This window comes from Mastigoproctus giganteus, chromosome 7 (genome assembly GCF_048544385.1).
Source record: "Mastigoproctus giganteus isolate SK-2022 chromosome 7, ASM4854438v1, whole genome shotgun sequence".
NCBI classification, from domain to species: Eukaryota; Metazoa; Arthropoda; class Arachnida; order Uropygi; family Thelyphonidae; genus Mastigoproctus; species Mastigoproctus giganteus.
Window position 1 is genome coordinate 204,134,964 of NC_143581.1, and position 25,146 is coordinate 204,160,109.

Genomic DNA, 25,146 nt, shown 5'->3' on the forward strand with positions numbered 1-25,146 from the left:
TCTTATGAATATTTGTAGATTTTGTTGTATTATTGGTGTTTTAAGGGTTTTGGTACCGCAAGGCATAAGGACAAATCAGTATTATTTTTGGAACTTCTTACCAGTTAATTAAAATCATAATATATATAAATATAACAGGAGCAATAAATTGCCTTATTTCTGAAACTTTATTCTTTCACTTCCGCGCAATCCAGCAATATTTGAAGTTTTATAGCCACGGTTCTTGCCGGAGATATCTTATTACAGCTTACTTCCGGATACTCAGAACTCTGTATGGATTACGTTATGGAACAAAGGTGATAACATTGTGAATGGCAGATCTTGAGTAAGCATAATTCCAGGTAAAATTGGTAGCCCAAAATGTCACTTAAGACTTGTTTGAAAATACTGTATATTAGTATTTTTATTCTTTGCCGTTGGTGCAGTGACCTTTTTGGGAGACTCAATCATGCCACAGTTTTTATTTACTTATATTCTTGGATGAGTAATACATCCCAAATTTCACTGCATGACCTTATAACACTTACCAAAGCCTTTTCTATTCTTTTCTGTCTTTTTTTTGCATTGCAGTTTTCATGAGTAAGGCTGAATTTTTGCTCTGGCAGGCGCAGTCCGAAAGTTAATAGTGAGCTCTTCATTTATGTTATTCTCTAAACTTTTGATGTGATTATGAAAACAGCTTCACATAAATGTTATTAGCTAGTATAGCTTTCTCTCACGCAATATCCTTTAATTTTGCATTCTTATAATTTATTAAGTTGGGGATTTTATATGATGCACACCAAAATTAGGAAGATATTCAGTTATTTTTATTTATTTATTTTTGAGTTATTACTGATTTCAGTCTGATACATCCAATCATTTTTATTTCTAGTTATGGTAACAACGAATTCAGAACGAATAATTTGAACTGCAGTTCTCAGGGACTGCCATTGGAAGCTGATACAATCTAAATTTGTTTTTCTTGAAGAAGAATCACAAATGCAAGCTCTGCAAAATGAACAGCAAGTAATTAATGTAAACGAGGAGTTTTTGAATAGGATACTTACAACCAAGCTAAAGTATATTTCAGCAAAAGTGTTTTGATTTTTTTTTTTTAATTTAACTGCAATTATTTAAATTTCCCATGAATGTTATGTGCCCGTTGCGACTGAACATAAATCATGCAAGGCAGAAGCAGGAGCAGGCATTTGAAAAAGTGCCATTATCTGGTGCTGGTTGTAGTGGAAGTCTTAGCCCAAATCTACAACCTGTGACCCCTATATTTCCAGTAAATGGAGAATTACTTAGTGCCAGCAGAGTGGGCAATTATTTGCTGTGGAAACCAGTGGAAGGAAACTCGCTGTATCCTTGTTGTGATATTCAGACACAAGAACAGCTTGCTTGTAAGGTAAGTTTTTTAAAAAAATTGACTATTCCTTTAGAAATTTTCCATTCATTCAACGATATATTTTTTGAAACCATACATATCATACCATTTTTTAATGTTTTATTGATAACACAAAAGCAATGATTTGCATAATTTACAAGAAAACTTAGTGCATTTTTGATAAAGACTGCTGTAGCTGAGTGGTCAGGCATGCAGTTTCATAATTACATGTGCTTTGAGTTGTCTGGGGTTCAATCCCACAACTGCGAAATAAATAAATATGGTGCTGTTTTGTGCTCCTCTAACTGTGTGTAGTCATCCTGTAGTATAAACAGAAAATTTATTTATTTAAAGCTAACCAAGGCTTTGTGGTGAGGTTGCACATGTTGGAATTTTACATGTTGAAGACTTGAATACTAGATTCGAAGGCTGACCCTGTGACACAAGACAATGCAAAGTTGTACATGATTCTCATCACCCAGAGCAATACCACTATTTTGCTTAATGGAGGCTTAATGCTAAGTAGTGTAAGTGATGCCTTGTCTACAGAGAAAGATTACAGTATCTCTCCATCTCTTCTGACTTGCAGTGCATGTCTTCTGTTTTGAAGTTTCTTGTGGGTCTCTTGGAACAGAAGCTTTGGTCAGTTCATAGAGTAAAAACCTGTACTGCTGAGCTTGCTCCTGTCTCATCTTTCTTTTTTTTTTTTTTTTTTTTACATTATCATATTCTGTTTGGAAATTTGCTCATATCTAACCAGTTGCTAAAAAGGTTGGCAAAGCCCTCCTATTCAATTATCATCCCATTGCATTTACCTATACTTTTTTCCAAAGTAAATGGAGAATCCTATTAGCCGTCAGCTCTTTAATTATCTCAACTTTCCACTTGATCAGTGATCATCAATATAGATTCCGTCTATGTCGATCGACTGGTGATATATTAGCTTTTGTTATTCATCTTTGGAAAATTAGCATTAGCATTAGCAGAGGCATATGATGCAAGAAAGCAAGCTTATTCAGCATCAGCCAAAAAAAAAAAACCACTCCCATTTCACCCCTCCGTTCGTTCGAAATACCTGTCCAGTTGAGCTTTAAATTTGTTTAGGCTATCAACTTCAACAACAAGTGATGGAAGTCGGTTCCACCAACCAACCACCCGCTGGCCAAAGGCAAATTTCCGCACAACTATCCGACATCCGTCCTTCCTCAATTTGAATTTATGCCCTCTGAGGTGATTATTCTGAGAAAGATGAAGAATCCCATTGGCATTGAGCATGCTCAAACCATTCAAAGCCTTATACACCTCTATCAGATCACCTCGCCGGTGCCTAGTCTCCAAACTCTGTAAGTGTGATGAAATTCAAGCAATTGCTCCTAACATTTCCAAGGCTATTGATCATGTTTGGCCAAAAGGTCTAATAAAGTTCTTGAATGGGTCCAGAACAATGGCGTTCAAATTTCCACACAAAATACAGTCAGGATACATTTCTGTAGGAAGCAAAACTTACACCCAGACCCATAGTTAAGCTTGAAAAACAGGCAGTTCAAAAACACCAAGTGTAAAATTTCTTGGATTAATTTTTAACAGATAAATTGTTGTAACAGATAAATAAAATGATAAAGATACACATTACTACATTTATATAGGGGTCCCTGGTATGCGAGTATTCATTATCTGAGTCCCCACAGTTACGAGAATTTGAAAATTAAAGAATTAAAGCTTTTTCCCTTGAGAAAATTGACCAAGCACTTGAATATTTTTTTGTGAGAATGATCTTCTTTTATAATAAAATAATTTTCCCATTTTTCATTTCCTTCCTCCATTTTTTCTATCTGCAAGTACATAATAACTATTACTATATAATATCAGTGTAGATACACCATATCTACTCATCCTTGATAATTTCAGAGTCAGAGACTTGATAATTTCAAATCTCCTCTTTTCGATCTTCTCTGGCTTAAAATCTCTCTACCTCATTGTGTAAAATTCATCTGTTGTCTCTATTGTTCTGCCAACTCCACTAATCACTTGGAGCTCTTTGACTTCCTCTCTTTGCAACTTGACTTTCTTCAGTCCACTTTCTCTTTTTCCTAACAGTGAGGTAATTTTTCTTGGTGATTTTCATGTTCACAACTCCAGCTGGCTTCTGTTTTCTAGTCACACCAACCCAACTGGTCGAGATGCTGAGGCTTTTGCAGTTACTAATGACCTTGCACAGATTGTTCATTTACCTACAAGAATACCAGACAATCCTAACCAACCATGCAGCCAACGCACTTGATCTTTTTCTCACAAACAACCCTTTTAATTACACGGTCAAAGTGAGTGGTCCTTTGGGCACCTCAGATCACAACTTGGTGATTGTCTCTTCTCCAGTGGAGCCTTTATCTCATGGTTATTCCCAACCTCGTATTGTTTGGCATTACAAGAATGCAAAATGGGATGGCCTGCGAGATTTCTTTTCTTCATTTCCTTGGTCGGATTACTGTTTTACAACTTCTGATGTCAACGTTTGCTCAGATCGTGTCGGTGAAATTATTCTTGTAGGAATGGAATCCTTTATTCCACACTCCACTTTAAAATCTTGTCCTTTATCTAAATCTTGGTTTTTCAATAAATGTGCTAAGGCTGTTCAAGAGAAGAATGTTGCATATCTTAATTGGCTTGTTTCCAATTCTTCAGTTTCATATTCTACCTATACCAAAACTCGCAACAATTGTAAAGCTGTCATTCTCTTGCCAAAGCTATTGGCCGCAACTTTTGTCCATCTCTGCCCCCACCTCTGTCAAAACCAGGTGATTCTGTTGTCACTTCAGCCAAGGATAAAGCTGACCTGCTAGCATCCCATTTTTCTTCCAACTCATGTATTAATAATCTTGGTAAAACACCTCCCACCATGTCCAATACACTCCATTCAATGCCTCCTGTGGTATTCCTTCAAAAGGATGTCAAAAGGATTTTGATGCTAAGAATTATTATCAAGACCAGACAGCTCCAGGTCCTGATGCTATTTCTCCACTTGTTCTCAAAACCTGTGCTCCTGAACTTACTACTATTCTTTGCCACCTTTTATCACTTTCTTATTCCAAAGGTGTTTTTCCTTCTGCTTGGAAATTTGCTCATATCCGGCCAGTTTCTAAAAAGGCTGACGAATCCCTCCCATCCAATTATCGTTCCATTGCAATTACTTCTACTCTTTCTAAAGTAATGGAGAAATCAATTAATTGCCAACTCCTAAACTACCTAGAAAGCTTCTGTCTGATCAATGATAACCAGTATGGATTCCGTCAGTGTCGATCCACTGGTGATATTCTGGCTTATGTTACTCTATTTATGGACAAATTCAATGGAAATGTTTGGGGAAACACAAGTAGTTGCTCTTGACATCTCAAAGGCTTTTGATGGTGTTTGGCACAAAAGTCTCCTAAACAAGCTTCCATCTTATGGTTTGCCAACTGTTTTTTGTAATTGGTTATCCAGATTTCTCTGTGATCGCTCACTGAGGGTGATGGTAGATGGCTCTCTGTCTTCTAACTTTTCCACTAATGCTGGTGTCCCCCCAAGGTTCAGTTCTTTCTCCCACTCTTTTCCTCCTGAATATTAATGACCTTCTTCCATTGACTGGAAATCCTATCCATAGTTTTGCCAATGACAGCACATTGTATTCCGCTTTCCATTTTGAGAAACCTTGCCCTGCTCAATCAGCTACAACTTCTCGAATATCCACTACAAATTCCTTAAATGTTGATCTCAAGGTAATTCTCTAGTAGGGCAAAGACAACTTAGTTGATTTCAACCCTTCTAAAACTCAGTCTTGTCTTATATCTCGCAAAAAGGATTCTTCTGCTCCTATGCTTATCTTTGGTGACACTCCGATTTCTAGGCAAGATGATATATCTCTTTTTGGGGATTACCCTGACTTCTAATCTCTCTTGGCACAAGCACATTACAAATATTGCTTCCTCTGCATCTAAAAAACTCGGTTTTCTCTTTCGCTCTCGGCATTACTTTTCTTCCAAACAGCTCTTCACTCTGTACAAATTGCAAATCCATTCTACCATGGAATATTGTTCCCACATCTGGCGCGGTGGTGCCCCCAAAACCTCTCTCAGGCTTCTAGATTCCATTCAGAAGAGGGCAGTTAGCTTAATTAATGACTCCTCTCTAACAGTCTCTCCACTCACTGTCTCATAGATGTACTGTTTCTGCTGCATGCCTTTTCTACAGATACTTCCATGGGCACTGTTCTTCTGAATTGGCTTCTATAATTCCTGCTCTCTCTTTCAAAACAGTCCAAACACGTGCTGCCACCAGCCAACATCCATTTACTGTCCAACTTCAAACTCTCAGAACCAACTTTTCATCTTTCTCATTTATTCATTCAACTGCCGTTTTCTGGAACAACCTTCCTTCATACATATTTCCTGAAAATTACAATCAAGTCCAATGTCAACAAATATCTTCTTTTGTCTTCTCAACCTCCAACCCAAGCATGGTACTAAGTACTATAGGTTCTAATACCTCTCGTGTTTGGGATTTTCATTAAAAAAAAAAAAAAAAAAGTTTATTACCAATTAAATGATGTGTGGAAATTGGAAGAATATTATCTACAGATTAGTCAAATAAATATAAATTTGTACTTATGTACAAAGCTTAATTAACATACATATTAATTAAATATAACACTTTCTAATATACAATAGATTGTCGGTTATTCGATATACAATATCAATATACTGTAGATTATACAATAGAATGTTGGTTATTCGGAATGTCAGTTATTTGGGATAATTTGAAAGGCTGATTTTCCTTCTTTGTTTTTTATTAATAGTACTATTTGAGCCAAATGTTTATTATGTTACGAGAGTATTTCTATATGTTTTTTTTTTTTTACTTCGTATATATGGTGTGAAATGTGGGATTAGGAAACCATGAGTAATAAGAGTTTAGTCATCCGCTTCTGTGAATCCAATTTTCCATAGCATAGTTTGTTCTTTTCATTTCATATTATGTTTAGTTTAGCTCCAGATTTGGTAAGAATAATATCAGCACTAAACTATGCAATTTATTATTTTTCTCAGTTTTTTTTTTTTTTTTTTTTTTTTTTACGGTGAAATGTCAACAAAAAGAAATGCACTACAATGGGCAGTAAAACAGGAAGAATGTGATATAATCAAAGTGATATTATAAAGAAAATTGAGATTTAGTAGCAAAAAAAAAAAAAAAAAAGTCACAAAAAACGATCAAAAACGATTATTTTAAAAAATTACTTGACATTTTTTTCTACATAAAATTTGCAGTAAAATACCTATCTGAATATACATACATATGTGAATTTTTACTATAAGTTAGTACGATATTTGAAGTCTTTTTCTTTTACTTTAATACATTATATAAAACAGAATTTATTTAATCTTGCATTACGTTCAATTATCCAGAAAATTTGGCTATCCGGAAGAGGTGTGACATTAATTATTCCGGAGAACTGACTCTACTCTAATTTTAGATAGTCACTTATTTTAGATTGCTTTAAATTATCACTACAAAGTCTATAGATTTTTCAATATTGTATAACAGTCTATATTCACGATCACTTGCACCAGTTTCTTCCAATGCTCTCCTTGGGATGGCTATAGCTTAATGGGTTTGCCATATTGTAACTGGAATTAGTTTCCAGTTCATCTTCATTTTTGTCCTCCTTAGCAAAATTATCAGTAACAGACTGGGCAATTTCTTCTTCTGTTAGAGCTGTAGTAACTACCCGCTTATAACAGATTGTACAAACAAAAAGGCCCAATGAACCAAAAACTGCAAATTGTTTTTATTGTTTTATGGTTATGACCTCCAGAAATGTGCTTTCGAAAAATATCACAGAGGCATTGAAAATCTCACTTTTTGTTCCTGTGAATACCAGCAGGTTAATTTATTCCTGCCTATGAACTGATAATGGGAAACACAAAACAAAAGAATGTAGAGCTGCTGGAACGAGTACAGAGAAGGGCAACTAGATTGGTGAATGGGACAAAGGGGTGCTCTTACGAAGAAAGGCTTAAGTTTTGCGAATTACAGTGTCTGGAAACTAGGCACCAGCGAGGTGATCTGATAGAGGTGTACAAAGCCTTGAATGGTTTGAGCATGCTCAATGCTGATGGGATTCTTCCTCTTGCTCAGAATAATCACCTGAGAGGGCATAAATTCAAATTGAGGAAAGACAGATGTAGGATAGATGTGCGGAAATTTGCCTTTAGCCAGCGGGTGGTTGGTGGGTGGAACAGACTTCCATCCCTTGTCGTGGAAGTTGATAGCCTAAATAAGTTTAAGGCTCAGCTGGACAGGTATTTTGAACGAACAGAGGGGTGAAGTGGAAGTGGTTATTTTTATTTATTTATGTTACTTTTTTTTTTTTTTTGGCTGATGCTGCATAAGCTTGCTTTCTTGCATCAAATGCCTCTACTAATGCTAATGTGTGTTGTTTTCCATTCCCTATATATAATATTTGCACACAGAACAATGGCCCTTTGTCATAAATTTCCAAACTATAAATTTATTATTTTTACAATAGAGGCATGCAAGCTGATGATAATGTAGCCTGAGCATAAGGAATGCACACATTTGATCGGAAGTTTGTTGTAAATTTTTCTGAACATAGCTGTCAAATGGCAGATTGTGAGATTGTGAGTTAATTTACTTAACAGATATTTTTTATGTATCAGCACTAATAATATGTTCTATTTTACAATAAAAAAAAGGTCTTTTTAATATTTGATGTGGCTATTATAATAGTTGCACATTATACCGGTATTCTGATAATTAAATCTTTAACGAAAAAGGGAGAGTTAGGTTAGTTATTAAACATTAAGCCTGTGGTTTTCAACCCATTTTTTTTAATAATGTCACCTGTAAGTAATTTATTTTATTTTGTGGCACCCCTACTCAATTTTCTGCCTGTCAGATCCAATTCTCTCTCTGTATATATATGTATATAATATTAAAAAAAAGTTATATGATAATTATTATAATAATATAATTATAAACAAAATTACAATTTGTAATACAAATTATATATACTTTTATAATAATTTTATTCTTTATTAGAGGTACTAAATAAACATCAATTATAATCACCACAAAATTAAAAAGATACTGTACAATGGAAGGTATTTAAACACTTGGTTTTTAAAAAGTCACTGTTTTCTCTGAACTTTTCAGTGAGATATTTGTGGGTGCAGTGTTTAAAAGATCTTTTTGATATTAGACAGAATATTGGAGAGACGTACTCATTTCTTTCTCAATCGTAGTCTTTCCCTCTTGTTAGTTTTTATAGTGGTAATCCAGAAACCAAGTACAGAAAATCCTAACTCATATAGGTAAGATGTAGAAAATTGCAACAGAATTACCACAGTTTTTATTTGCAATATGAGGATATTCAATCTTCATTTCTATCCAGAATTCATCGATAGATTCTTTGTTTTAATTTCAAGCTGCCATCATTACATATTACAATTAACTCCTCCTGATCTATGATGCTGAGCTTAGAATGGCTTGAAACTGATGCAATAAATCGGTTCCTCAACCATTCATAGTCTTTGATATCTAAGTTTGGAAAATAGTACTGAATGTTTTTTTTCCAGTGCTACAAGATGCTCAGAAATCAATGGCATACTTAGTTGTAGCAACATGTGGAAACATATCCACATTGCTTCTCTTCACTATGGAAACGCACAAGCTTAACTTATCTCTCTGAGCTTTGATTCTGCCAGTTGAAGATAGATATTTTCAACTTTGCCTAGCATACTGGAATTAACCTTGTTTAAAGTTTCAAAGATATCAACTAAATATGACAATTTGGCATACCAATTATCATCTGCAAGTAAAATACAAAATTCTTCTTGCTTTTCAATGGCAAAGAAAGAATAAATCTCATCCTTGAGTTCAAGTACTCGTGACAATACTTTGCCTCTAGAAAGCCATCTTGCTTCTATATGAAGGAAAAGATTAACATGTTTTGTCCCAATTTCCTCACAAAGCTTGCAAAAAGATGTGATTTAAGAGGTCTACTTTTTATATAATTAACCATTTTCACAACGGTGGCTAGCACATTTTTCAGATCATTACTGAGTGTTTTCCCAACCAGCACTTCACAATGAAGAAAGTAATGTGTTGTTATGATATCACTGTATTTACTTTCTTCACTAAGGATACAAACCCTTTCACTGAGCCGACCGTTGATGGAGCACCATCGATACAAATTCCCACAAGAGATTTCCAGCATAAACTATGAGTTTCCAAGTAGGTATTTAATATATTGAAAATATCTTGGCCTGCCTGCCATCATTTTTTCAAGTTCTTCTTTACAGCAAATATACTGATCTGCTATTTTATCATTATGGACAAAGTGAATGAAGGCAAGTAGTTGAGCCTTTCCTCCAATATCAGTTGATTCACCTACTTGGAGTCCAAAAATTTAACTTTTCTTCACAGAGGCACATACTTTCTTCTGTGTATGCCGACATATCACTAATCTGTCTGCCAATGATATTATCAGAAAGAGGAATTTTTTTTTAACTTCACTTCCAAAAAAGTGTCCTTACTATAGCATTGCAAGCAGAGTGAATAAGTGTTTCTGCTTTGATGTGAGGCTTCATATTTTTAGAAATTAACTGAGCTACTAAGTAGCTGGCCTCTAGAGCTTTATTAGAAATTTTGGTAAAACTCAGACTCTGTTTTCTTTAGTTATTTAAAAGTACATTCTAAGCTTGTTAGCCAGATTGTGGCAGTATCGTGGTTCAAAAGCACTTTAGCATTAGCATAGGCACATGAGGCAAGAAAGCAAGCTTAGCACCATAGCATCAGCCAAATAAAAAAAAACAAAACAACCTCATTTCACCCATTCACTTGCTCCAAATGTTTGTCTAGTTCTGCCTTGAATCTATTTAGGCTATCAACTTCTATGACAGATGAAAGTATATGCCAACATTCAACCACCTGCTGGCTAAAGGCAAACTTCTGCACATCTATCCTACAACTGACCTTCTCAATTTGAATTTGTCCTCTCTGGCGATTATTCTGAGCAAGAGGAAGAATCTCATCAGCATTGAGCATGCTCAAACCATTCAAGACTTTATACGCCTCAATCAGATCACCTCGCAGGTGCCTAGTCTCCAGACACTGTAATTTGCAAAACTTGGCCTTTCTTCATAAGAGCAACCTTTTGTTCCATTCACTAATCTTGTTGCCCTTCTCTTTACTCGTTCCAACAGCTCTACGTCCTTCTTAAAATGAGGCCTCCAGATCTGTATACAGTACTCAAGGTGTGGCTTGACCATTGCCTTATACAAGGGAATAATCACCTCCTTATCCCTGCTAGAAAAATTCCTGTATGTCATTGACAAGATACCATGAGCTACTCTTGCAGACCATCTGCACTGCTCAGAAAACTTGATATCTGCCTGCACAATTACCCCCAGGTCCTTTTCACTCTACCACTGTCAGTGTAGTACCACACAATTGATACGTTACTCTGGGGTTACTGCTTCCCATATCCAGTACTTTACATTTGTCAATGTTAAACTTCAGTTGCCACCTGCTCAACTTTTCTAGATCCTGTTGCAGCAGCCTACTGTCATTAGTGTCATTAACAACCCTGCCAACGTCTGCAAACTTGAACATTAAGCCTGATATATCATCATCAATATCATTAATAAATACAGAAAACAACAATGGACCCAACACTGAACCCTGGGGGACTCCACTAATAACATTAGTCCATGAAGAGCAGTGTATATTGATTACCATTCTTTATCTTCTCCCACTCAACCATCCTTTTATCCAGTGTAGCAACTTGTCCTTAATGCCATACTGCTCCAATTTGGACAGTAGTCTTCCATGTGCAACAGTATCAAAAGCCTTTCTAAGATCCAAATATATGATATCAAAATTATTCTTTGTATCCAATTCCTTTGTGACCACACATAATAGTATCCAATCAAATTGGTCAGACAAGACTTCCTCTTAACAAACCCATGCTGTGTCCGAGTTATAAATGAAGTCTTGTCTAGATGATCCTGCATTGCTTCTTTAACCAGTGCCTCCATTAATTTCCCTGGAACAGAAGTTAAACTAACAGGTCTGTAATTACTTGTCACTCTTTGATCCTCCTTTGGGAATTGGGGTCACATTTGCACATCTCCAGTCCTTTGGTACCTCCCCTGAGTCCAAGGAAGCTCTCATAATTATGGCTAAGGGTTTGCTTACTTCCTTTGCTGCCTCCTTTAATATAACTGGATAGATTCCATCCACCCCAGGTGTCTTTCTTATGTTTATCTTCAACAATTTCTCTTCCACTTTGCTCTCAGTTATTACAAAATCATTAGCTCACTGCCAGAGTTTAATTCACCTCTGGCATTCCCCTCTCTGAATAACTCCTTATGTGTGAATGTAGATGCAAAATACTCATTTAGTTTGTTAGCTACCTGAGCAGGATCATCAACAGTTGAACCATCGATATGAAGTGGACCAATCTGATTCATCCCCTTAATTTGATGACTTAATTTGATAAGATGACTTGTGTTTTAGAGTTAAACGTCTCTTTAATTTACTGGGTACCATTGCTTCTTTGGACAATATGCTACCACAAATAACACATTTTGGGCTAGGACTATCTTTAATCCCACACTAAGTAAATCCATGTTGCAAATAACTACAAATACTGGCTATTTTTCTTCCTCGTCTTCACAGCAGACTTACTTGAAGAGGGAACAGTTATAATTATTCCTTCTTTACTCGAACCTCCACCTTTTGTCTTCTTTTTCATGTTTTCCATAATCATCTTGATGTTTGTCTTCTTTTTTTCCTTGACTACAATCATCTTCACGTATTATTCTCTTCATAACAAACTTGTCTATCTTGCTATCAAAGGTATTTTGCTAACTGATATTTGTGTTCACATCGGGTCGTTGCAGTACATAGGTGATTATCAGCTGATTATTCAATAATCTCTTTAGTCATATTGTAATGAAAATTAATATACGTTTTTTCTAAGATTAGTTTTTCTTCTTTAACCTTTTGTACCGTGTTACTTCCGCTGTGTGCTTACCCACCACTCTAAATTAACTTCTGTATGCGATGCAGTGCAATGTCTTGTTGCCGCAAAGTAAATTTTAAATGTTTTCATTTCAAGGAAAATATGATATATTCAAATAAAGATTTCTTTCAAGTAGCCAAATATATCTTCAGTATAAGTAAGCAACTTATCGTCGAGCTTAATTTGATACATAAGTCTGGGGGCAAGTGATTGTGTCACGTTGAGTCCCACTCAGTAGGGGAGCATAAAGGGTTAACTGGAACATGATATTGTATGTAATGAAACTGTTATCTTTTATAATGTGAGGTTTTTTTGTATTTTTATTTTGGAATTGTCAATAGAATGATCAGTTGACATATGTCAATACTTCCATTGTGGTTTATGGAACACAATAATAAGGATGTACCTTTTATAATGAAATAAATATATAAATTTAAAAAAAAAAAAAAAGTCTAAGTAGCTTAAACTCAAATTACACGACACCCCTGGAATGTGTTGTAGCACCCTGCTTGAAAACCACTGCATTAGGCTGACGATAGAATTTGAGTTATTAAATCAACATTCTATTATCATTTCCTAAAAATAAATTTTTTTGAAAAATTTGCACAGTACAGAGCTACTTTGAAATGTACAGTTATCCATTCAAAGGGAACTTTTATAGCAGGAGTCAAGTAGAACTCAAAAATTTCTGTGCAAATACTTATTAGAGATTTATTTATATACAACCTTTTTAGAAATGAATCTTCACATTATATTGTTTTGCTGGTGTGTCACTGTTTTGTTGTTGTTGTTATTTGGTTTTTAGGAGCATTAGCAGCTAAGGCCATATTGCTCCGGGGATATGCGGTGGTCATTACCTGACCTTTCCGCATCCTCCGTATTTGGTGGTCATGGGCTCGAACTCCGGTCTAATCAAGAAGCATGTGCTACGCACTGCTGCACCTGGCTATGGAGGTGCCTCACTGTTTTGTGGAAGCAATCGAGATGAAATTTCTCATCTCTATGCACTTTTGTGGCTTCAGTTGAAAATTTTCCTACTTGGAAAGGTACTGTCCCATTGATTGCAAAACAATTTTTCATATTGTTTGGTTCATTTCATTTCTAACCCTTACAGATGGCCAGCGGCACTTTTCTTTTATTCGCTTCTTAGTTTAGATTATTTTTAAGAGAAAGTCTATATTAATAATTCATAACTTTGAAACAGGAAATTGTAAAATGATGACAGTGTACATTTTTAGGTGGCAGTTAACTTTGGGAAATATCCTTCATTATAAGGAGAGTTTGTGATGCTTTTTATGTAGCATTAATTTAAGCTGTTTATTCAAATATACTAGGAAAAAAAAATACCCAGATTTGCTGATCTTAACAACATAAATATAAAAAAATTGTATGTACATAACCAGAATAAAAGCTAGCATACACTTGATATTCAACTTATGTGGTGCTCAAATTGGACCAAGATGTTATACTGGCTGTTAGACTTAAAACAAAAAAACCATTTAATCTTGTCTTCTAGATTTCTAAAAATTTCGTCTTGTCTTTTATTAAAAATTTATTCACATTCCAATTGCTAATGTTTTACATGATACTGTGTAAGGAAATCATTTATGATTATTTGAGCTATTTTAAAAGTTTTGTTGTGGCTTATGTTTTTTTTTTTTTTTTTTTCTCCCATCACTGTATTTGTAATATTGTGCCTCCTTCGTTGCTTTTTTGGTTGCATTTTTCCATTACTTTTTCAGATGCTTTTATAATTTTTTTTTTTTTTTTTTTTTTTCAAGCTTAAGTAAAATAATGTACAGTGAAACTTCCCTTTAACGGACAGCCATGGGGAACAAGAATGTGTCCGTTAGAGAGAAGTGTCCGCTAACAAGAAGTCTGAGGGAGAGGAAAAAAAAAAAAAGAAAGAAAAATCGTTAAACATTTAATGTAAAATTAAATTAAAATATATACAGATTTTGAACAATATTTTTGTAAATAATATACAATTACATACACAAGAGATAAAGAAAAATCGTTAAATGTTTAATGTAAAATTAAATTAAATTATATACAGATTTTGCACAATATTTTTGTAAATAATATACATACAATTATGCTATGCATATTATGACTTTATCTTAAGAAAAATACATACAGTAATCACTTATTTTCTTCTGCACCTTCTTCCGGCTGATAATTTTGTTTTCAACATTTGTTTGGAGTGAAGAAACCATCGAAAGTCCTTCAGTATCTTCTTCAGTGGCGAAAAACATTTTTAAACGATTGATCTGTATGAGCGCTTCTTCTATTTTCATCGGTGGTTTGTCGTTAATATGTTCTTTGACAGAACGACCTCCTTCCATTTCTTCATCCTCATGAGAAACTCCTTGAAAAATATCGATGATAATGTCGTTGATATCTAGAACACCATCTTCTGTAGTGAGGTTCGAGTCTATATCTTTGTAGCCAGGGTCACTTGTAAAGGAAGTAACGTACATTATCAATAGATGCTGAAGTTCTTGTTCTTCTTGGTGCTCCACATTGCTGTTCACAACTTCAATTTTTGCGTTTGAGAAGCCAGACTTTACAAAACAGTTCATGACAGTTTGTTTTCTAATTGCGTTTACTGAAGAGGAAATCCATTGAATCGCATCTAGGATGCTGAGTTTCTTTGCAAGGTCACTCGCACATGTTACATCATTCATGTTTGCAATGAGATGTCTTAAAACACGTTTTCTGTAGTGAAGTTTAAAATTTTTTTATTATCCCTTGATCCAAGGGCTGACACTCTGCAGATGTGTTTGGTGGCAGAAAAACGATTTGAATGATACAATTCAATGTGTGGGTGAGATGCAGCATTATCCATGAAAAGAATAATTTTTCTGTTTTGACAAAATCATGTTTTGGTTAAAGTGACTTATCCATTTGCTCATGATATCTCGTGTCATCCACGCTTTTTTATTAGACTTCCAGTCAACATTCAAAAGATTCAACTTTGTGCCCTTGAAACAACGAGGGTTTTGTGGTTTTCCTATAACAAGAGGTTGTTCAAAGTCTCCCAGCATATTTGTACACAATAATACAGTCAAGCATTCCTTAGAAATTTTTCCGCCCTGGCACTTTTCGTTTTTTAGACTCATTGTTTTTTCAGGAAGAGCTTTAAAAAACAACCCTGTTTCGTCACAGTTGTAAATATCCTTAGCTTCAAAATCATGACATAAATCTTCCAATTTGACGGTCCACTCTGTTACAACCCCAGTATCAACAGATCCACCTTCACCACTTACGGTTTTCGAAGAAATTTTTGCCAGTGCCGAGTTTTGAACTTGTCTAGCCATCCCACAGAAGCTTTGAACTCATTTACTCCCATAGATTTTGCAACCTCCAAAGCCTTTTCCCTAATAATAGGCCCATTAATGGGAATTTTTTTAGCACATGCGCGACAAAACCACTCATACATAACATTGTCAATTTGAAGTCCAACAGTTTTCGGGAATGATTTTTGAACCTGATCATTTAAGTGTTGCCAAAATTGTGTGAGCAGTTCATTTTTTTTCCTTTAGGATGTCGCTTACCTGTGTCATCCCGATTTTGAATTTTGCAGCGAGATTGTGAACACTATTTTTTTTCCGATTAATGAGTTCACGCATTAATGAGTTCGACTTTATCTTTTAAAGTTAAATGTTTACGGGAAGACATTGTGCACTTCACACGACACTGAACAAAACTGAAACTCAAAAGACGAAAGGCTGACAATCCCCCCCCCTGCACACACCGAATTCATCAGAAGTTTTACACGTGCCTTAAAATTCTTGAAAAAGGGTTTAGAACCGCGACATAAACCTTGATAAAATTCAGAGAATTGAAAATAGAAAATAAACGCACAATTGAGGCAGAATGTGGAAGAAACGTTCCTAGAAAAAGGGCCGTGAGCTCGCCCGCTATCCGTTATGGGGAGATCAAATTAAGTGCTAATCTGAACAAAACAGTGCAGATTGCCTGTCCATGTCCGTTACAGAGAATATCCGCTAGACAGAAGCTGAAAACATGTTAAAACCAATAGAGGAGAGTTGGGGAATTTTAAGATGTCCGTTAAAGAGAGGTGTCCGTTAGGAGAAGTTTCACTGTATATAGCGGAATGATGGATGTATGGTTTATTCACAACCATTCACATTCCATTGACCACTACGATTTTGTTTTATTAATTGATAATTTTAAAATAGAAATCTTTGGATGTAAGACTGCATTCTTTTCTATAATCTTCAAAGAAAGAATCAATTTTCATATTTTTATTTTAACCTTCATTTGTGTAATTTGAGTTTTGTTTTTCATAGATAGTTTCAAAGGACCGATATCGAGAAGTATTGTTGGGACACTTCCGATTAGATTCCCATCCTCACATCAATCAAGTTGAAGAAGTATTAATAGGTAGTTCTAATATATATGTCTTTTTCACACGTTCATATGGTGATCTCCATTCATTTGTGCGAAGTAAGCGAAGACTTAAAGAGCATGAAGCACAGCCACTTTTTCGCCAAATAATATCTGCAGTAATTTCCTGTCATGAAGCAGATATTGTTTTGAGGGATTTGAAATTAAGAAAATTTGTCTTCAAGGATCCAGAAAGGTTTGTTTGTTTAATATTTTGAAATTAAAAATTTCAGAGATGTTCCAACTTGTTTGTTATGTTTGAAAGTAGAGAATTCAGTCTAAGCTAAGTTTTGCTTAGATCAGTCAGTTGACCAATCCATGTTCTCTGGGGTTTTGTATGCAAGCTGTTGCCTTCTAAAGTTGGATCAGCCTATTATTTTAAGGGGAATTTCAAATGCAGGAATTTCAAATGGATGTTATTGATGCAATAGATCTTGCAACTGATTCCGTGACAATCAAGGAAAGAGTTTCAAGATCTCACTATTTTAGAATGTGTGAATGATTATTCCTGTGACACAATCTGGGAGAGGATATCTAAGTAGAAACAGACCTGATCTTATTGCATTTATGTCACTTGGCAGAGGCCCATCATATTAGTTTATTCATGCATCTATTATTTTGCAGAATGTCCTAAAGTTTGGGACTGAAGAGAACTTTTACAAGGTGTGTTTGATAAATGCAACATTCACATGAATACAATGGTGCAAACTTTTTAAGTCAAAAATAGGGCATGAATTGTTTTGATTTGTGATCTCACTGCATTCAGTGAAAATTCATACTTTAAGATGCTTGACATTGCAATTTTCACAACATTAACTATTGGACTTAATTGTGGACATTTAAAAAATATACAGCAGTTCTCGCTTTACGAGTTCCCGTGTTTACGAGTTTTTTTTTTTCCCCAAGTATCAACAAAATCGAAAATATGAACATTATTACAAAAACTGAATGTTAAACATTCATAAATACCGCATTCCAAACCATGTGCATAGCTATACAATACAGTGTATCCCACTTTACGATATTAATCAGTTCCAGAGACACCATCGTATTGTTGAAATATCGTAAAGTGAACCCAATAACACATTGTTTTTTGGTAATTCATTTCAAGATCTCAGAAGTTGAAATTTTCACTGTATAATTAAGCTATTTATCTCTCTAAGATGTCATTTTGAAGGTCACAAGCGTGACCTTAAGGCCATATAAAAGGTCGTGAGCGTGGTTTGTAAACTGTATTAATTACCAATTCCAATCATTAAAAATGCACTACACTCTCATCGTTATCATATGTTCCGTTATAAGAATCAATTTTAAATGCCTTTGTGATGTTTTTCTAAACCACATTTCTGGAGGTCACGACCATAAAACAATAAAAACAATTTGCACTTTCCAGTTTATTGGGCTTTTCTGTTACTGCAAGCAATTATAAACGGGTAGTAAACTCGATCTTCTTGCAGTTGTGAAAATACCAATAGCTGGAATTATGTGGTTTTTTTATGTTATTATGGTGAAATGTGTTTGCTCTTTACTGAAATCTTCAATTGTATAAAAAACAAATAAATTTTCAGAATCTTCTCTTTATTCCTTTTATTTTAAGCTTCATAAATTTGTCACTCCACGCGAATCATGTTAGTTGCAATTTGTGTGTGCCGTTAAAAAATGCTTATGCATGCAATTGTGAAATTTATAATTAAAAGAGATTATTATCTTGGAAACAAATGCCTCTTGAAGCATTTCTGAAGAAGACTACTCCTTGTGCAACAAACCAATGAGTGCCGAGCCAATAATGAGTGATCAACGAGTGTGCATTTAGTTGATGATGATGAAGAATAAGCATTCTTTAACATTTGTAAGTCGTAAATAATTACTCTATTATTATAATTTGCTTGATTTTACAGGCTACGTTTTCATTTCTTTCGATAAATCAATCATTGTTTAAACATAAACTAATTTTATTGTTGAGAACATAACCTCTATTAACTTTATGTCTATGGGAAATAAATTCCCGCTTTACGAGTTTTCGCTTTATGCATGCGTGTGTGTGCTAGGAACGGATTAACTCATAAAGTTGAGAACTACCTGTATGTAAATTTCACTTACAATCAGTATATCAAAATGCCTTCATTTTGAATTCAAAATTTTTTTCTTTTGAAAGAAAAATATATTTGCAGTTTAACAAATCTCTTTTTTTTTAAATAACTTTAAAAAAAAAACAAAGCTGGCATGAGCCCTTTAAAAGATTCAGCAGAGACCTTTAATCCATCTTGGCATAGAATCTACACTAAAAATCGTAGTAGTTTTTCAGGTGTGATGGCCGTGCCTACCACTTTAGCAGGAAACAACTTTCAACCTTGGCTACAAATTTTCACTGGGATTTAGGTCTAGACTATTAACTGGCCACATGAACACATTTATATTAAGGTCTTTTATCCATTTCTTGCCAGTTTTGGCTGTGTGGTAAGGTAAGGTAAGGCGCACTCATCTTGTGCACCGGGGTGTTACTAATTGACAATAGCAGTTTTTAGTTGAGAATCTCAGATTTTTATTTTTTTTTTTTTGCATATAACGCACCTGACTATTATCCAGTCACATGAGCTCATTTACATTTTGTTCTTTCAGCCATTTCATGTCAGTTTTGTATGTATGGCAAAGTGCACCATCTTGCTGGAAGAGTCGCTTTGTGTACTAGGTCATAAATCGTTGATTGAAAACAGCAATTTCTGTTCAAGAATCTTGCGGGGTTTTTTTTGCAGTTAACATACATGTTGATAACATGTGATCATCCAAACATCATCCCTTAACATATATCTTCACATCATAACACTAACTGGATGCTTCATTGTCATGGTTGTGCATTAACAAGTCTTTGCCGGGTCATCAACACAGTATTTTATACTGCCAAATCTATAAATGCATGCTTCATCACTCCAAACTGCTTTTGTCTGATCATCTGTCATCCGGAATGCTCCTTAGCCAGTTTACACTTCTGTTTTTCATTGAGAAAGACCTTTTTTCAATTAATTTTTTTTTTCTCTGTCTGTGTGGCTTACTGGCCCTTTCACAATGAAAAAAAGATTTGAGAGAGAGAGAATGGAATGGATAATTAGAGACCATTCTAGGGATGTGTATTGAACAATTTTTCAATGGCTGCAGCCTCCACATAGTAGAGCTACGCTACTCCCACACTTTCATCTTTATTCAGTGCCATTAGCAGTTAGGAATATATTTGCAACTTTTCACTGGCTACAACATCCAAATATCAGAATTACTTCCATTTTTCATTATTTGTGAACCCTGCATGGTTTACTAACTTACTTGGTAGGAATGATCTTAACTTTCAAGACTTCCTATTCTGAGCCCTTGAAAGGGCACATATCTCAAGTATTTTTAAGTGGTCAGAGAGTGAAAACTTACTGCTTAAGATTAATTTCCAGTTTTATAATTTTTTGAAGGCTTTCTGTAACAGTATTCCCTGCTTCTCCTTCTTTACGTGCTTTCCACCTTAATACCATCGGCACATTCTGATAATACCTTTATCCATATCATTAAGAAAAATTTGACAAGGTCTCTAGCATGTAATTCTGAGGAAACCTATTCATAACATTGAATTCTCAACCAAAAAAATAACAGTACTCTGAATGACCCAAAACGGTAGGGTTAAAAAATGGTTTGCAACCATTTTTTTTATCCATACCACTTAGCTATTCTTTTATTTGCCCTAGTAACCTACCTCCAGTACAATACATCTCCAACTTATGCACAAGGTGTTATGGGATGGTGTAAAAAGACTTTTGAAAATCTAATAAGTATGTAAAAATTGTTCTTTGCATCTATTTCCTTTAACTAATTCATAAATACCTTACCAAAGGGGTCAGGTGAGACCTAGAACTTCATGTGAGTTAGTGGTTGCCTCCATCCATTATTATATATATTTTTAAATTTCAAGTTATTCTTTCAATATAACTAAATGTACATTATCAACTCATCATTTTGTCTTAACTCTTAAATCACTTTAAAGCTGTAGAGAAGAAATGACTGGTCATTTCTTCTCTACAGTTTTTGCTAATGATTTGTTTTACAGATTAACTGAACTAGAAGAAGAATTCTTTATTGTATACACAACACCCTTCACAGCTACAAGCCAGGGGTTTACATGAAAGGATAACATAAGATAATAAGGATGAGAAAAAAACATTATTATTAGTAATTAGATGATCATATGATTAAAGATTGGAGCACAAACTTAATGCATTTACACAGGAAAATATATATACAACAACATGATGGGAAGTAGAATTATTGCATAGGGAGAAGTCCTTTTATAGTGCAGGACAGTCATCTCAGCAAGCACAGAAAGGTTGGAATACTGGCATGATAGATCCACGGTGGTGATACACAGATCTTTGGGAGCAGGTTGTGATGTGGGCCTGAGTAAAAGGTCGATGGAGTAACGTCTGCCTATATTTTTTATCCACTGCCAACTTGTAAAGATCACTATCCAGAGAATGTATGTACAGCACTATTTGCATGGGTAGGAACCAATCAGATAACTTTAACCAGTTTGGGGTGGCCAGAAGGAATGGGTTGGCTCTAAGGCCTGGGACTAGGGTTGGGATCCCCAAGCTGCAGTTAGCCCAGAAGGCTGGTTCAGAAATAATACTACCATTTTGACAGCAGAGTCAAGTCTTCTCTCATGAATGATAACGGGAAGAAATCTGATGTTAAGAGCTGCTACCATCTGGGTGTCCTTGGTGCAGGGGAAAACCAACGTTTCCATGTGGCCCACTTCAACAGTCAGAATTCCTCCAATTGTTGAAATAAGTTGAAATTGGAATTCCTCCAATAAGTTGAAACATTATTGGGTTCCATTTGAGTGAGAATGTCAACTGTTTCAACTTATGAGGATTTATGTGAAGACTGAAACCGGACAGGAAGGCATTGAGGTAGTTTTATCTCCTTGCATTATATTTATGTGTGAATATAGAGTTGCAAAGAACCTGTTCCATTTTCTTGGGGGCTTCTATATAGATCCTACAGCTTCCCTGTATTTGCTAATACAGATCATTCTTTCCTTTTAGTGTTCACATGGTACATAGAATTCTTTACTTTTTTTTTTTTTACCTTTTTGACCTCTTTATTAAATCCTTTTCCCAGTCTGTCTTAGCATGTCTCTGTTCCAGAATAGCCTAATTACATCACAAATTACTTTGTACGTGGAGAAAACATTAAGCATTTGTGAACATTCATAGATTGAAATCTTTTAATTTCTTAAAGGAATTGCAGATAATTTTCAGACATTTTGTGTCTCTTCCTGCTCTTTGAATTTGATTCAAACTTAAACATTTATTTGTTGGGGTTGCACTAGAGTCCTATGTCAGGTTGGGTACCTGTGGATTACCTGCAATGAGGGTCGGGTTTTCAGTAATTTTTCAGTTTGTGGGTTGGGTGCAGTTCCAGTTTTTTGATATAAATAATTTAATACAGTAATACCAAAAATTAATATATTAACTCATAAAGTAACTTTTTTCCCTAAGTAATTATCTTTTTAACTTTTTTTAGTTTTTTTTTTTTCTAAGTGATTATTTGTTAAATTATCAGGTGTGTATTTTATTATTATTATTGTATAATTTGAATTACACACAACACTATACTACTGATATCTTTATAAATTGCATACATTTGCATAATGGCTTAAAAGGTATTAGTTTTCTAAATTTAAAATTATTATTATTCATTTATGCTGGTCATTGTCAAGTACATACCTCCCCTCTTTTGGAGGGATTTAATTCTTACCATCCCTGCCAACAGTGCTGGAAGCAAAAGTTTTCTGCATCTGGATTTCTAATCCAAGAAAGTAGAACAACACAGTTGAACCTGAAACTATCAATATTCTGTTTTTGCATAACCAGTTATCAGAAATTTGCAAAATTGCATTATGAATATGTTGTATTTTATATATTATATACAATAAGACCCCAGTATCCACGGGGGATATGTTCTAAAACCCACCGTGGATGGCTGAAACCGCTGATACAAGCGAACACCAGCTGATCCAATATATAATGTGATTTTCTTGTACATACATATGTATAATAAAGTTTTTAATTGATAAAAACACACAGCAAGACATTACCAACATCAAATACAGTAATAATAAAGTACAGCAGACTCTCGATTTACTGGGATTGGATTAACCGGGATATTAAAGACTCCAAATTAAAAAAAAAAATCAACCAGAATTGATAAAATTAAAGTAATAACTAGAATAGGTATAAACAGATATTTTGCAATTCGTAAATAAGCAACAAGAACCGACGTTATAAGTTGTCATTGGGAGATTAGTATACCTATTATCTTGCAACCCCCCCCCCCCACTGTCTTCACACCTACCGCTCAAAACAAAAAAAAAAAAGAGACAAAATGTTTAGTTCGATTTAGGGCATGCATCGATTATTGTATTCCGTTGCACCGCAAAAGGACAAATTTTGTTTCGTTATTTATGTCAGGAATGTCGGGGTTTTTTTTTTTTTTTTTTTTGTTTAGAAATCGCGAATATGATGGGCAAATGCAAGAGCTGTGCTTTCAAATTAAACAAAAACTTGAAATTATTCAAAAGTTTGAAAATGGTGCATCCATTAAATCTCTAAAGAACTATTATAATGTTGGTGACCAAACCAAACGCGACATTGTAAAAAATAAGGGAAGTGTTGTATTGGACATGTGAGTAGTGCGTGTTAAGTTCTCTCATTTTTTTTTTGTGGTTAACTGCGGGTAACTGAATCAACGGATACGGGGGTACAACTGTACAGTAAAATATTAATATTATTGATTTATTTTGATTTAATTTTAAAGCCAAATATTGTATTGTTGCTGTAAAAGCATAATAAATATGTTTTTAAAACATCAATTTTTTTTTTTTTTGACTGCGGATACAGTGTCAGCCAGGTTTGAGTACAGTTACTGTTGATGCAGATCTAATACAATGTACCTGCACAGTATTCTGGATTGCATTGCACGACAACCACTACTTTTTTAAATACAGATAAACTACCACAGATTAATTTTTGGTGATCCTTATTCACGAAATGAACGCAGTAGATGTGCAGGTATTAAAACATTCTCTTCAACCGAAAAAAACTTATTGTTGAAATTTTGCTGTCTACATAATAAACTTTGGGTAACACATCTTTGGCCATTCAAATAAAAATCTAATGACTATCTTAATTCTCATATTCCTATAGAACTGTTTAATCTTACTTTCATTTATGATCTTTGCTTCGCTCAGCTGATGATGGGTTAACTGGAAATTTTAACCAACCAGGTGTCATTTTGACAACTAATATATATATATATATATATATATATATATATACTCATTTTGCTAGTATTATTTCCAATTACTTTTATTTTTGAATGTATTCCAGCCATTAATTATTGTCATTAATAAGAAAACTTTACATTTTAATATCATAAAACAAGAAATGTAATTTAAAATTTCTGCATTGTTTTAAATATAATTAATTGCAATTTTATTTTGATTTGTCAGAACTCAACTGAAGCTTGAAACCTTAGATGATGCTGTGATTTTGGAGCAGGATGATGATGGTCTGAAGGATAAACATGGTTGTCCTGCATATGTCAGCCCTGAAATTCTTACAACAACAGGTAGCTACTCTGGCAAAGCAGCAGATTGTTGGAGTTTGGGTGTAATGTTGTATACAATGCTTGTTGGTAGGTATCCTTTTCATGATACAGATCCAAATGCTCTTTTTACCAAGATCCGACGGGGGAGTTTTTCTATTCCAGATATATTATCTTCCAAGGCCAAATGTTTAATTCAGAGTCTTCTAAGAATGGAACCACTAGAAAGGTTGACAGCTGAGGAATTGTTGGACCATCCATGGTTAAAAGTGACATCTTTAAGTGGAATGCAGAATGAATTTAATTTTCGTGACATTTCAGAAAATTCTAGCACTTCAGACCAGATGGTACCAGACATGGGCCTTCTGTGACCGTTACTCCAAATTTAGCTTATTTGGCATATAAAACTCTTTGTACAGTAGATGTAAAATGATTTGATCTGTTGTGCTGATTTGATTTTATGTAATTAAAATATGTGAAGGACGGTTTTGTCACTTAAACATTTTGTTGTTGAAACTACAACAAAGTAAGCTGGGCTGGTTTTAAAGCCTATTGTATAGTTGTTGCTGTTCTCAGGAATTGTCATCTTGGTAAAGTTTACCATTTGTCCTGTTATTTAAATTGGTACTCTGTTCCTTTT

The 25,146-nt window shown here is 34.6% G+C and overlaps 1 protein-coding gene across 1 annotated transcript; it reads left to right on the top strand.

Annotated features, from left to right (window-relative positions):
* The first annotated feature begins 1,084 nt into the window (after positions 1 to 1,084).
* On the top strand, positions 1,085 to 25,146 carry LOC150083605 (tribbles homolog 2-like). The gene is made up of 3 exons (XM_090377376.1): positions 1,085 to 1,390; positions 16,769 to 17,061; positions 24,412 to 25,146. Exons 1-3 carry the CDS (start codon positions 1,127 to 1,129, stop codon positions 24,875 to 24,877), a joined length of 1,023 nt encoding a protein of 340 aa, XP_090233502.1. The 5' UTR covers positions 1,085 to 1,126; the 3' UTR covers positions 24,878 to 25,146.